This window comes from Falco punctatus, assembly GCF_963210335.1.
Source record: "Falco punctatus genome assembly, chromosome: 13".
Classification (NCBI taxonomy): domain Eukaryota; kingdom Metazoa; phylum Chordata; class Aves; order Falconiformes; family Falconidae; genus Falco; species Falco punctatus.
In genome coordinates, this window is record NC_137593.1 from 20,408,031 (window position 1) to 20,423,263 (window position 15,233).

General features: G+C 38.2%; 1 protein-coding gene across 5 annotated transcripts in view; it reads right to left on the reverse strand.

The window, feature by feature from the left end:
- The window catches only part of ACSL3 (acyl-CoA synthetase long chain family member 3), a 53,514-nt gene that overhangs the window by 24,787 nt on the left and 13,494 nt on the right, over nucleotides 1–15,233 (reverse strand). For all 5 annotated transcript variants that reach the window (XM_080409021.1, XM_080409024.1, XM_080409022.1 and 2 more), the window contains exons 2-3: nucleotides 8,793–9,214; nucleotides 2,239–2,416 (exon numbers count right to left, since the gene is read on the reverse strand). In XM_080409021.1, coding sequence (XP_080265147.1) covers nucleotides 2,239–2,416; nucleotides 8,793–9,143 — 529 coding nt within the window. In that variant the 5' untranslated portion in view covers nucleotides 9,144–9,214. The remainder of the gene's footprint in view (nucleotides 1–2,238; nucleotides 2,417–8,792; nucleotides 9,215–15,233) is intronic.

Below are 15,233 nucleotides of genomic sequence, written 5' to 3' on the forward strand. Positions count from 1 at the left end.
TCTGGACACAAGCCCTGCCCTCCAGCCTACTGGCTGCTCCCCACAACTTGCCACGGGCTGTGACCTCCCATGTTTGCACCTGCCCCACTGCCCAGGCCTTCCATAAAGACATTAAACAGTACTGGGCTCAACACCAGTCCCTGAGGGCTGGCAAATAACTTTGCCCTCTGATTACAATCCTTTCTGCCAATGGTCCCATGAATTTTCCATCCGTCTTACCTATTTATCCATTCTTTACCTTAATAGTGTGGTTGTACAGATATTACAGGGACCATGTCAAAGGCCTGGCTGAAGTCAGTATGCAGCATCCACCTGTCCTTGTCCACAGAGCCTGTTATCGCACCAGGCAAACAGCCCGATTGTGAAACCGTGTGGGATGCGGCACTACCATCTTGCAACCAATTCCACCTTTAAAACTGAGGGAATACTACAGCGTAAGGGTATAAACCAAAAAAAAAAAAAATTCACACAAACCTGCAGTAAAGACTTATTTAAATTAAAACTGCTATGTTCTCATGAACATATGGCTTCTCAAGTTGAAACAGACTCATGCTTAGAGCAGAGAGGGACCACTCAGATAAACTTTTTTCAGATTTTGGAAGCAAGCCTAACAAGAAAATCGTAACTGATACACATCTTTAGTGTGGGTAGGTAGTAAATCGAAAATTTCTGCACATCTGGCTTTTACAGTCCATCTCTTATTGGCAGATGTCTATGTATATGGGGCATGCAAGAGAAGAGGCCAAAGCCTGTGAGGAACCACAGCCTCCAGAGTGCCCTGTGGGAAAATGAGAAACATCCCCCTTGGTGCATCACAGAACCCAGCCAGGTTGAGCTTCCAGTGACACGAATGACATATTAGGGAGTGATGATGAAACGGACATCGGAAAACAATTCCTATACCAAGTTGAGATCAGCACTCAATAGGTTTCTCAGCAAGAAAAATGGGCCTAGAGCTCCTACACATATCCTTGTGCCCAGGTTCACACTACGCTGGGTACATAGCGGTTTTCCACCATGCAGATGTACCTCGGACACAGCTGTGGCTCAAGTGAAAGGGGAGCTGACTTGGCTTCGCATCTGTGTCTGCCCTGTGCTGTGAAGCTGTGCAATGACACCTCCAGCCAGCCTGCCCTGTTCTCCACTCCTCAAAGGCACCTCCAGCACAGCCTGCCACTGCCCAGTGCACACATCCTGCCAAGAAAGCACCTTCTCCGGCAGCAGGTTCAGCCCTGGCCCAGGAGCAGTGGTCTCCACAGTAAAACAGCAGAAACCTAAAGGATATTTAACTGGAACTTACGAATGGGACTACAACTGTCATCAGACAGAAGAGCCCAAAAGACTTCTCTTACGCTCACTCCATGAGAAAGTCAGAAGTGTCATCCAGGTCAGAGAATCTAGTCTCAGTCCACTGCCACAGTTAAGAATCCAGTTAGCGTATGATTAAAATGGATACTATGAATGAGACAGAGACTGACTTTAAACAGCTCATCAAAACTAAAAGTTTCTGAAGCAGTAACTAGGGCTGAAGCTTGCCCTTGAGCATAATCTCAAGTCAGCACTCAGGTTAGATTAGGATGTATTAAATGGCATGCAATGGACTATGAGAAAGTCAAGAGGCAGAAAGAAGAAAGAAAAATACTTAAAAAAAAAAGCCAGCTCAGTCTAAGGTTTGAGTTAAGGAAAGACTTACGGGTTGGTAAAGAGGTTGCTTAGCAACTTTTTAATTGAAAAAGGTCTCCAAAATAAGGTCAGGACTTACTCATGCCTTTTCACTTCTAGAGATAACAATACAATAAACTCTAACCAAAACCAAAATTGAAGAACTGATAAAATATCCAGTTAAAACTTACAAGCACAGATGAAGGTTTGACATCAACTCCTGAAACTGATTTAATGAATTCATGTGTGATTTTTGTTTGTTTGTTTTTAGGAACTTGGGAATCTGTACCGATTTGAGATTGAAAGAAAATAAACCTCTCACAAATTCCATTGAGCAAGCTACACTCACCAAAACCATACTGCAACTGCAAACACGTAAGAGTTTCTCTATTTGATAAAGCAAAACACTACAAAGTGCAGTCTCTACCTTACATGGTATTTTTTATTTGTAATTTTAAACATTCTGTATAAAGTCTATAATAAAGTTTTCTTAGTATGTAAAGTAAGAAAAAGGTTTATTTTCAGATTGCATTGTAAGATCAAAAGACAAAAATTCTAGGAAAGATGCATACTTACGCTGGTAGTTGCACATAAAGCAGGCCTGCGCTGCAATCATCCACTCAGCTCTAGTCTCACAGAAGATAGCAATGTTAGTCTTTGGTTGCTGACCCAATACTGCTAAGCCCTTTCCAAAATTAACAGCTTTAATGTATACATCTTCATATGAAAGCCAGGTGTACTTGCCAAGGATGACCTAATAAGAATAATAAATTCAATTTAGAAAACGAAAATTCTTAACACGTGTCCTACTACATCTTCATCCACATCAAGAAACCACAGATGTTTGAAGTAATATTTGCTTGAATTATGACAGCAGTTTACTCAAGATAATGAATAATATTCTTGCCAAAAAATACAGGGACTGTGGAAGTTCCAACACAAATACTGCAATATCTCCACACATGTTATCACCTCAGTTTCTATTTTCACATTAGGAAAGCACACAGCTCCCACCATATTTTGTAGCTTCAGAAGCCCTCCGAACAGCCGTGGTTATCTGACCCATATGCCTTTAATTTTTACAAAGATTTGTTGTGTTTTAAGTAAAGGCTGACAAGCACTAGCTAGTACATATCTCTATTTGCTTCTGGGAGATTTGGGCTACAATTCTCCTACACACATATGATATTTAAGTGTTTATTCTTACTTCAAAAATAGTAATAAAATAAAAAATCAGTGAAACTGGAATCCAGAAAGCAGGGTATCATTGAGTCCTCAGTCTGAAATGGAGAGATCCCTTTTCCTTTGTTTGTTCCAAAACAAATGCTCAGGGGGAAGAAGAGTAATCTTTTTGCCCTTTTTTACTGTCAAACAGAAGTGGGACAGAAGACCAGACTGGAAATTGCTGGCAAGTCTCAGTACTGAAAAGTCATGGAAAACATTAAGCAATCTCACTTCTCTTTTATATGGGAAAGCTGGTGCACAGTAAATTCAAATCCAATTTTACAAGTCACTATTTATCAGATTTCTGTGTGTGCACGTACACCTTGCAGTACCACTTTCTTACTAAGTGAGAAATAGGGTATCTCTGAGTATATCCTAGATATTTTCATATACAGATGTAGTATGAACATGTCTTAAATTGAAAATCCAGACTAAGTTATTATACCTTATCCATCTTGGTTTGTACAAGCACCTTAACAATTTTAAAAAAAAATGTGATTTTTATTAGTCAAGTATTTCAGACATTTCCTTTGACTACACAGCATTAGTAACACATGCAAGCAAACACTAAAAACAAAAGCTAGAAAAGCAAACTTCTCCCTCCTCCCCCATTCCGATTTCCACATTTCATTTTTCATCTTTTACTAAATTTCAAACTTGTGGGCTGTAAAACCTAACAACTCTTTGGCATGTAACTACATTTCTAACAATTCTGTAATTCTACATCCACTTCCTGAATAAAATGAATAATTAAAGAAAAATAAAATTTAATAGTTTTTTAATCAAAACACGCTTTTTAAACTGCTATATATAGTAAACTATTGGGTAATTGAGTTGTACCTACTACAGCCTTCCTGCATATTGGCGGCATATTGCTCATTAACCTACTTGTTTAGCAGGACAAATCTTTAACTCTGGACAGGTACATGTGCAACTGTGCTTGGAAATTTCAGAAAGGTTTAAGGGAAAATATTATTTCACAAAAAAAAAAAAAAAAAAACAAAACCTGCCAACAATAGCAATACTTAGCAATTTCACCAGAAAATAAACATTTCCTCACACCAGCATCTGCTCAGGTTTTCCTGTTTTCTTTACAGAAACTCAGCTCCGTTGGCAAATCAGCTGTTTCAGAGTGAAAAACTTTACTGGAGAATAAAGATCACGGTGAATTTCTCTGCTGGCACCGGTGAGAGAACCCCAGCAGAACTGCTGCCTGCCCTCGTGTGCGGAGGGCTCACACGCTGCTGGCGCTCACAGCCACAGCCCCCCAAGGAGAAGGACCTGGGAGTTCCTTTCGGTTTCAACACACCAAGATATTTCTAGTGTGGAAAAATTTTACTGCTTCCAAAGAAAATACTGCATCTCTTCCTGTCCGTCCAAACTTCAGTAATTTGGAATTTTAATTCAAATTTGGAGCATTTTCCCCCAAAACAGTATTTTTGGCAGACTTGTCAAGAATTCACAAGTTCATCAGTTGAAAACAATTTACAGCAGTAAATCGGGTGACACCCCTTCCATCATTATACTCTACCTAGAGCATGGCCTCAGGGATACTGCTTCCAAATAATTAGGCCAAGAAACACAAGCAGATTCTTGTTGCTGTTTCTGGTAAATCTGCCAGTGCGTAAGTGAACAGGGTCATTTCCACCATTCACTACATTCCTCACAAAAGTTGGAATAATATATCATTAAAGGGTCAAAACTCAATCTTTCTGAATAAGACTTGTGATTCTGCTTTTTTTTCCCTTTTTTTTTTATTATCTTAAATAATTTATCCTCATTGCTTAAACAAGTTTGATATAAAACAGCGAAAGAAGGCCTTATCGGTGCTTTCCTTTCCTAGAGGGTTAGAAAATCCATAGAAAGGAAGTACAGCACTATTGTAGTTATTTTTATATAGAAAGAAATATGTGTTATTAACACAGATGTGTTAAAACAGATGAGAAGACCTTTTCCAATGCAGCTATTCTGAGCTTTACTTTTCTTACTGCCTTCCATGTATTTAAATTCCCATGTTCCCTTCCTCCTCATGCCCACCGTTTCCTCTCTATTCCCTCCCTATGACATATTAATATACTGCCTCTGTCCATATCTCCCTTTCTTCTGCATTTTCCTATATGCTTCTTCTGCAGGACACAGAGCAGGTTACGGTTTCTCCCATCCTTCCTTATGTTTGAGTATGTCTCCAAATCCATCTCCATTCTCGGCCCTCCCCTCAGTAGCCTTCGCTAGTATTTTCCAATGTACAGATAGTTTCTACGTTCAACAGCCGTTAAGACTGACGTGAAGCGCCATAACCTTTTACATGTTCACACGCATTTAATTTTACAACTTTCAGAAGATATTTCTGCTAGATAACTACTTACGCACGTGCAGAAAGTAAGTGCCCAAGAGCTTGCAAGCAAAGGGCAAGTCAAGATTATTGAGAACTGATTAAATAGACACACAAACCCAAAGCTGCATCTCAGAGCAGACAGCGCCTCTGAACGCCTGCTGGGAAGCACCACGTTACGTAGGAGAACACTGCCCCCTAGCGCCCCAGCTCTTAAACGTACTTAAAGCTACTAAAAATGAGTCCGGTTATATTTAATTGCATTGGAAAATACTAGTAAATATCAATACTGTATCCGTACTGGAAATCCAGCAAAGTATACAGACTAAGAACTTGCCGCACAGAGAACATTTCTTTAGTCTGTATTTTAGGGCAACCAAATTCAAATTTTTAGTGTGAAGGTGTCATTAAATGTTCTCAAAAAAGCTGCAGGCACACGTGGAGTCGTTAAACTACCTGACCTCAGTTACCTTTCAAGTGGCTTATAAGGCTTGAAGAACCTTGACTACAATGTGGGAACCAGCGATCACAAATTAAATACATCTCCCTGTAGAAACTGTATTAATACAAAAGGAAGTTGAAACCGTATTAATACAAAAGGAAGTTGAAATATCTATTTTTGGCTTTTCTCATATGAAAACATGGACTGAAGGTGAACACTTCTGAACCTCCCCACCTTCAAACATTATTTACATAGCACCCTGGGTTTTTCAATATCATAAGCTATCCTTTTACTGCTCAGTAACTTGGCAAGAACCTTCCTGCAACTTCACATCAAGTTTCAGTTATAATTGTAACATTCTGAATTCCCAGGTGCTTGCCCACTTGCTTACTCTTTCACCTTAAGTCTCACAGGCTTTAGACACATCACTTTCCCCTACCAAAAGTGTTTACTTTCCCCCACTATGTCTTACTTATTAAGCTTCCATTAATTCTGTTCTTTGTTACAAGCTCTTTTCAAAACAAAACAAGCAACCAACCCCCAAAACAAATACATCCCCTTTCCAACAAAAAAAAAAAAGAAAAACAAAACCAGAACACACACACACACAACCAAAGCAAAATCCACATACCAACATATATAAAAGCAAGCATGTGACAATATAACCTATAAATAAGACAACATAAAATGATCAACCAGCAGAATAAAGTTAATCTTTCTGGCATCATAAAATTTAAGCTCTGCTTAATTATTTTTTCCAATTAATTACATCTTAATTTCTCAAGTATTTTCAACAGTGTTTTATCCTGACTTAAATAATAGGTACGCTCTCCAATCCATGTATTTAAGGACACTACAGAAGAAAACAGAAAAAGCAACTACATACGAGAAATACTGCAAGATGCAACAAAGTGAGCAAAAGCAAGTATTTGTATTTCGTTAACATCCATAAATTTCTGCTACTCTGGCAACTACACAGGAACCAATTAATCTTTTTAACAATATAATAACAAAGATTCAAGAAATTACAGATTACCTAGGATATCGCTGCTCTCAGAATAACTTAATGTTAGATATCTAGCTTTAATTAATTTTAGCTATAAGTGTGAACACACTCAGTTCTCCTAAGAATCAGAAGCTCAGTATTTTACTTTGAGATATTTACTCAATTAATATATATCATAAATAATTATATACATTATGCTCCATTAATAAATCATTAATTATGCTAATCTAGCCCATCACAATTTGCATAGAGAGAAATCTAAATAGGTAGTGCAACTCAGTACACAGGCCCACGATCTATATTCCAATCTGCCCGTCACTTGCAGATGACCTCAAAAATGCATCAATCATTCCCACTACTCTGTTCAATTTATGAAAGGGGAAAAAAAAACCTAACAAGTTTTGCAACTCCCGTGAAGTACAGAAATTATATGCATTATATCGAAGATTTAAAGTTGTCAGGCATCTCTTTGAAAAGTTGCATCGAACGAGCTTTAACAAGTTGCTTTCACTAAATAGAACCAAGCGATAAAAAGATGCATGGTATGAAAGACAACATCAAAGGAAAAGAACCTTTATAATCAACAAGGTGTCTTGTGAAATTTTCCGATTTTCCTCACTTGCTAAAACATGCTATGCGGTATTAAGAAACACTGTATTCCTTAATGGAAAAAAAAAAAAAAAAAGAAAATTAAAAGCAGACTTACATGATAATGCCACAGCTTGGAACAAAGTAACACCAGGATAAGTATGGCAATGACCATAATGAACTGTTGTGTCAAGCTTAGACAAAATTACCTAACTTTGGCAATTTCCAAGTCTAAATACTTAGAAACAAGTAATTTAAGTAGGTCAACACCAACATTCTTCAGCTTTCCAATATTCAGAACACTTTGCTTGCATAATGGAAAAGGCTAAACCTCCTAAGTTGCTTAAGCCCTACGTTACCAATTATGTTTAAAAAACAAAGCACTGACCACTGTGCCAAAATTCTGATTTATGCTCAAAAGCCCACTTTGTATGACATGAACTTTCTGTTTCTTTTTAGGGCAACGAGGCAGCAAAATGTGCATCAAGAGGGACTGTATGTCACCATTTCTCCCAGCACTTCATCCATACTGAAAAATAACTCTATAGCTGGGAGGGAGTTTTGCAACAATTAGAGGTTCTTAACAGAACTAAACTTTGCCACGTATTGTGATATTAACCAAATTCTACTTTAAACACTAAAACATCAGAATTAAAACTCATAGTATTTAAGGAATCCTTTATTATAAAAACATAATTTTTTTCATCTGCAGGAAAACTGATCTTAACTGCCTTCATAGCGTATCGTTAACAACTTCTAAGACAGAAGCACAGACCTTTAACACATCCACACACAACCTGTCAATGGTATCTTGACTTGCTTCTTTGGGTAAAGCCGCATTATTAAATGCCTCTGAACAAATACAAAGTTGCAACTGACAATACGGGCCTGAACTGAAAAGACTGTAAAGTCAGTCCCTTGAAACCCATTAATGGAGTTTTATATTGAAATTACATCTCGTGCACACCCCATCATCACAGAGTAGCAGAGTTGTAGCTCACCTTAAAGGAAATTGAAAGAGGAAAAAAACCTCTTCCAATTAAAGCCTGCACAATATTTTTCAAAAAAAATAATTTCATTTAAGCCCTGAATTCACAGGGCAGAACAATAAATCATTAAGTTATGATTAAGTTTACTGGAAAGGCACATCTGAGTACAGGCACCTGGCAATTTTTCTATATTTATCTGATTATAGTTCAAAACAACACAGAGGGAGACTTCTTTTTTAATTCACCTAAAAAGAAAACTTGAAAGCCAGTTAGATCATCAGCTGAATATTAAAAACAAATGTGCATTTTTCTTTGGCTGAAACCATAAAAAAGGCTATCTACTCAAGAATGCAAAAAGAAGGTTTAGATTTGTTTTAAATGCTAAGTAATGAAACATTGGGAATCAGGTAATTTAACTCTTCTCATGACTACTTAATCTACGTAGACAAACTTTTTCCCCCCTCAATTTGCTTTACTAGACTAGAACTGTTGCAAAATAGTAAACGTACTTTTAAAAGACTCTTGAAGGCAGACTGCAAAGAGACTTACCTTTTTAAAAACTTTTCCTGATGGCTGGATTTCATCTTCCTCTTTTAGGATGTCACGTGTTCCCAGGAGTTTTTTGTCCTTAAATTTAGTTTTAGCGTATTTAAAAACTTTGTCGAGTGTATCACACCCAGGATACAAAACAGAAGCTAAGCAGTGTAGACTGTTAACAGATCTGTACGCACCCCCAGGCTTGTTATTCACAGGTTTAGCTTTAACCTGCTTGGCTTTTGCTATAGCCTGCCTTGATCCTGAAAATATGTACCATGGAATGTATGTTACAAAGGTGTACACAAAGATCATAAAGTTTATGAGCTGTAGAAGAACAGGGTTGATGTTATGCTTCAACTTCATTCTGGCTGCTTGCGAAGGTTACAAGGAAGGGTTCGGAAACATGGATCAATTAGACAGAGATCCAGTAAGATCTGAAAAGAGAAGAAAAGGTTAGTGGTAAACTCTACAGCAGCTGGCAGGGGACGGTATTTTCAAACAGATTACTCCAATCCATATCCCAGTCGGTCGTCTTATACAGAAATTCAGCTAGAAATCTTTTGACACAAATGAAACAAGATGCTGACAGACGAGGAAAAACTCCTCCATTCCCATTTACCAGCCCTCAGTACTTACTAATATTTTGGATTACTTTGGATACTACACAACACAAACACAGAACCTAAGGGATTTGGCACATGGGTTTTGAAATAAGTGACACGCGAATGGCATGTGTTTATCTGAAAATATTATATGGTTACACAACTTAAAAGATTCTCTCCAACCACATCAGAATATCTATGCGTGTACCTTCACCAGGAATCTTTACAGCTTTGAGTGTAAATCATCAGCTTCCATACAAGCCCTGAGAACACATGTAATGCCACCACTCTGCACATCGGAACCCCCACCACTAAGTATGGTATAATGTTTGGAAAGCATTTTAACAAGTGGGACACCTACATAAGAAGAAAACTGTCGCCTTCCCCCACGCAGGCCCTGTACGCCACAGAACTTCACCAGTTCCTTTATTCCCAGGGACTTTACATCAGTCCTATGATTTCAGTGTCAGTGCCAGTATGCAATGGGCACACTTGTTATACAAACAAACATGACAGTAAGTTAACTAATATTTGGAAAATAGCATAGAAACATCCCCCCAAATCCTAGCAACAGTACTATGAGGATATGTAATTTTTTCCAAGGTCCCTAATGATGCCAGGATATTCACTTTGACATTTTAAAGTGTCCCTCATCATATCTGAGGAACACAATGATGCAACTTTCTAATGTATTCTACTGTGCAGTCAAGAAATCATGCCATCTGTCTAGAAGGGAAAAAACAATAATCAATAAATTAATCATTATGGAAAACAGGGACACTTGTCATAACGGCTGAAGATTAATTTCCACAATGGTGAATAAGCCACCAGTTACAAAGATCAGTGTTCTACACATAAAAGCAAGATGAACTATAAATACGCTTCACTCAGTTAACTTTTCAGATGTATTGATACAACTGTATTAAAAGCAGTAACATAAATCAAGCAACTAATAATGATGTGTACATCAGATGCACAACTTTGGTAATTCTTTCTAAACTGAGTTTTCCCTCATAAGATACAGTGCCAATACCATATTATTCTTTGCTGATGTCTTACATTCATTGACTCTTTGAAAATACTAATGAAAAGATATTTTAGTTGAAAAAGTAGTATTTAAATCATGCAAGATCCTTCAGTAGTAATGGAAAGAAACCTTGCTTCACGAATCTTAGCTTTGCAGGTCCTTTTAGGAACAGATCAGTCCGATATCCTTCATTTGTAAGACTGATGAAATTAATTCTACCTTTCTCCAAACCATACAATTTCTTAAAACTTGAAGCAGAAAGATTTCACTATCAACTTTTTCCCTAACAAGCTGCCATAACCTCATTGTTAACATGGTTATAGACAGTTTGAAGGAACCAAGCAACGTCAAGGTCTATTCTGCAAAGCACGCAGAGAAACACATTCAAATACAGCACAGGAGCTCTTCAGTGGTAGGACTTGCTGGATCAAGCAGCGGGGGGGGCGGGGGGGCGCAAGGGATTTAACACCCAATGAAGTGTATGTATATTAATTTTCAGATCAAAGACAAAAAAACAAAGACATAAAAAAGCTTAAATAGGCTAAAGGGAAAATTCGTTAATCATTTGAGGAGACTTATGTTCTTAGGCTGTCACTGAAGGATACTTAACGGAAATAAACACGTGCCAGCCAATACACTACTGCACTCCAGAAAAATTATGCTCTTGTTGATAGCAGCATAGAACATGGTGTTTTAAAGGTGAACCCAGTGTTCATGCAACAAGTATACTCATTTTCAAGAAGTTATACAATCTACTTTAATTTTGTCTGGCCCAGTTCAGGGAGGGCACATTTTTTTCTCCTGAAAGAGCTGGCGAACTTCTCTGTGCCTACAAAGTAGAAACAGAATCTAACCAAATACTGCTACAAGCAGAAATTAAGGCAACTGATCTAATACCTTTTGGAAAAATTGTTTTCCCTGTCTGACAAACAGCTGAGCCTGTCCAAAAAATATTCTCTCTGGGTTTCATAACTTTCCTTGGTTAGCGATGCACTGAGCCCTTCTAGAATAGCAACTTCCCATTTGATTTTGCAGTTACCCCAACAAGCTTTATTCCTTCCTCAGAAGGAGAAAGGAACCTTTCCCACTATTTCCAAAATAACCACGTTAAGGTCTCACACCAAGCTCCCTCTTCTGGCTCACCTGAAGCCTTGCACATAGCCCCCAAACCTGGAAATACTTGCTAATTACCAGTTGTGCTATGCCCACCATTGCATAAAGGCTGCATCACAAGCAAGGGTCTAAGAACACTCCAACAGAACAGATGAAGGGGAAGTATTTTGCAATGTCATTCTGGTTCAGAAAAGCAGGCATCCAGCTCTAGAACTTGGATGTACAACCCGTTACCCTGAGTAAACTGCTAATTATTTCACTTTCTCCTTCAGCAAAGTGAGGCTATTACAAGTCATCTATTTCAACGTTTCTTTTAAAAATTAACAGTTAAAAAATATTTTTTTCTGTTCAAATGTGGTTTTTTTTAAGGATAAAAAAGTATTTTTTTGTAAATGTGTTTTTTTGCCTTAAGGGCCAAATAAGATTCCACTTTTCTTTCTTTAAAATCTTATAATTAGCAGGTAGCAAACTTTAGCAAGACAGAGTATTCCTGTGCTAATGTCTAAGAATTTGGCAATTCACACCATGATATTTGCAAAGCACCTATGCTTGTAACTAATTGCAATTACAATTGTAATCGGGATGTAAAAAATGCAGTCCCTTTTTATAAAAGCAAGAAATACATATTCCAGCATCCTCATTAGAAAGGTAAATTCCAATATCTTTGTAGTGTGATGGTTCTAAAGAGGACTGAGCCAGGACACAAAGAAAGTTCCTTGGTGGCAATGTAAACGCTCCGCCTCTTTCCTGAGAAGTTATACAGAAATTTTCAAGGTCACATCAAATTTGAAAGGGATGCACTGTTTGCTCTTTAATATTCTGCTTTTTAAAAAAGTACCAGACAAAAAAAAAAAAAAACCCAAACCACAACTCTGAAAGCCTTAGTGAAATACTACACTGGGGCTTTAAAATTTCATTGAAATATAATTTGTGGGCATCTCATCTATTTTGGAAGCATATGACTGCTTGTTACCATAGTAAACCCAACATTTTGGCCCAGGGAATGGAAAGCAGAGGACAACAGGATTCTAAGCAATTTTCTTAAGTATTAGACAGACTATGACATTGTGAGAAAAGTCCACTGCCTTTAACAATACTGGAATTTTGTTGTTAGGTAACCCCTGCTTAGTCCCTGACAAATAAAAACACATGACACGTGAAAGTATTTTAATTTAGTGGTTCGGTCTACAGATTAGCTGTAAACACTCAGGTTCTTATAGAACACACATCCATTCTGCTTTCATGTAATCCTGCTGGGGCTTTTGAGGAATCAGTGCTCAAACCCTGACTAGTGATGCAGGAAAGGCTGGCAGGTTAAATCCTGGAGGAGAACGCTGCTAATTTATGCAAGAATATAACTTAGAGAAAAACTGTGCAAGTGAACCTTTCTGCACACACATTAATAGCTGTTCAGTTTACATCTAATTCTGTTTCATGAAGTGTCGCCAAATGGGAAAGAGTAAGACCACAAGTAAAAAGGTACACATTTCTTTCAACAGCAAAGGGAAGAAGCAACCAGCACACTCATTCATGAGTCTGGAGAAATAAACCGGCAGTTTTCAGGACTGATCCTGCTTAATACATAATCAGTGATTTGGCCTGACACACTAATACTGTTATAACCCTTTAGTTTTAGAAGAAAACTTTAAATGAGGAGAAAAAAAATCCTTGAAGGAATGTGTTTACTAATTGACCTGCTTATAATAATTACACTACAATAAAAGCATGAATTAACAAGAAGAAGAAACCTTATGCAACTTCTCATCCCAGCAAGTACAGGTACAACAGCCGATACAAGATGTTCCTGTCTAGGTTTACTCAACAAGAGCTGTCACAGGCAACTGCGTGAAATCTAAAAATGGAAAACCCGCATTAAATATGTCAATTATAAAACACACCCTCCGTTCTTTCACTTGCCTTTTAAAATAAATAAAACCTGTTGCTCATCTAATACTGCACTGTATCACCGCACAGAGTCTAGGCCCACTACATCTAAGTTAAAATAAAGCCAACTGTAACACACAACAAAGTTCAAGTTATGGCTCATACTTACATCCAGTATAACCAACGTAGCTGGAAAGCATTAGTCAAATTCAGCAGCTCATGCTACTTGCCTTCCTGACACTCCTGGACTCCCCAGTGCCTTCCAGTTCTACCATTTGGGGTGAAAAACACATACCTATCTTCATGTATCTAGCTATGCAGAAAATACATTTCTGCAGAGTAAGAAATATTCCTGGACACTTTACTAAAAGACTACACGAGACAGTAACAGTTACATTTATTGACCTTGCTCTATGATACATCAAGGTTTTATTTAATGCTCCTTGCAGAAAAAAAGTCATACTTAAAAAAACGCACTAACAATTCACATTTAAAAAACGCAGCAAATGTAACCATTTCGTACCTATGAGCTGTCTGTAGAGGTTATTATTTAAACAGCTATGCAGTTCTCATGCTGATAATCTTTTCCAGAGAAGTTTCAGCGCATGGACTATTTGCTGCTTGAGGTAAGTACCCAGGGTGCTCACTGCCCCATTACTTACTTTCACGATTTCACACATACTAATTTAATAAAATCAAACTAAGACCCAGAGATTCCAACATACCCTTGCAAAAAAAACATACATTTCTGTCAACAACTTCCAGCTGCAGGAACACACACTGGACTTAGCAGCAAACCCTGCAAAAAGAAACTGATTTGTTGACGTTCACAGAAAGGATAAAAAGGTTATTTACAGGGTTAGCCTTTCTTAGACAAAGTAACTTGGTATCTTTGTGTATTGCCTAGTATCTTCATTATAAAAACCAACAATCCAAGTACTCAAGACAATATAATAAAGACCATAATACAGAATTTTAACTAGATCAGAAATTAGCCTCTACTAGTTTACATCAGGACTTAAAAAGCAACATTAACAGCCCTTGGAAGCAGGTTTCTTACTACATCTGGAATTCGCTGTCAAAGCTGCCAGTAAAAACATTTATTTGCTAGCACTCAGCAAGTGAGCTCTTCTTTCACAAAAAAAAAATCTCAAAAACCTGAATTACTATTATTCATTTATAAATACTCATGTACTCACCTATATAAAAAATAGAAAAAAACCAAAATGTACACAGAAGCAATAGCCTATGCTTCACAAGGAAACTCCCCCAACTATGAGGTGAGGTAAAGGTAGAGCCTGAGGTAACGAACGGTGCTGATGAAAGAATCCTAAACATATACCCATCTAAGCAGAAGATCCGTTTTGCAATATGGATTTAAGAGACAGCTGTATTTGAAAACAGATGTTCCTCACAGCTACAGCACAAGTGTTTTCACACATTTGAACCGGAGAGGACAGAAATCCCAACCAGCCCTAGAGAACTGTGGAAACTGATGTCTTGGGTCCCTAGAGGAGTGCTCAGCACATTTTCCCAAATGTGAAGCAACAGCTAAGCGGGCACAAGGACCCACTTCAGCTGCCCCCACAGCTCACCGCAGCACGCCTCCCCTCCCCACCACCTTCCCCAGTGCTGCTCACCAGGGCCCAGCTCCCCTCCAGCCCATCCTGGTGGTCCCGCCTCTCCAAGGCCCAGGAGTTTCCACACAAGTGCAAACACCATCCTTGTCCCCTGGATGATTATCTTCCAGGCTCCCTACCCCTTCATGCCACCCTTTGCCAAGCTGCTGCCTGGGTCTCAGCATCGCTTCTGGAGCAAGGGAGCCCT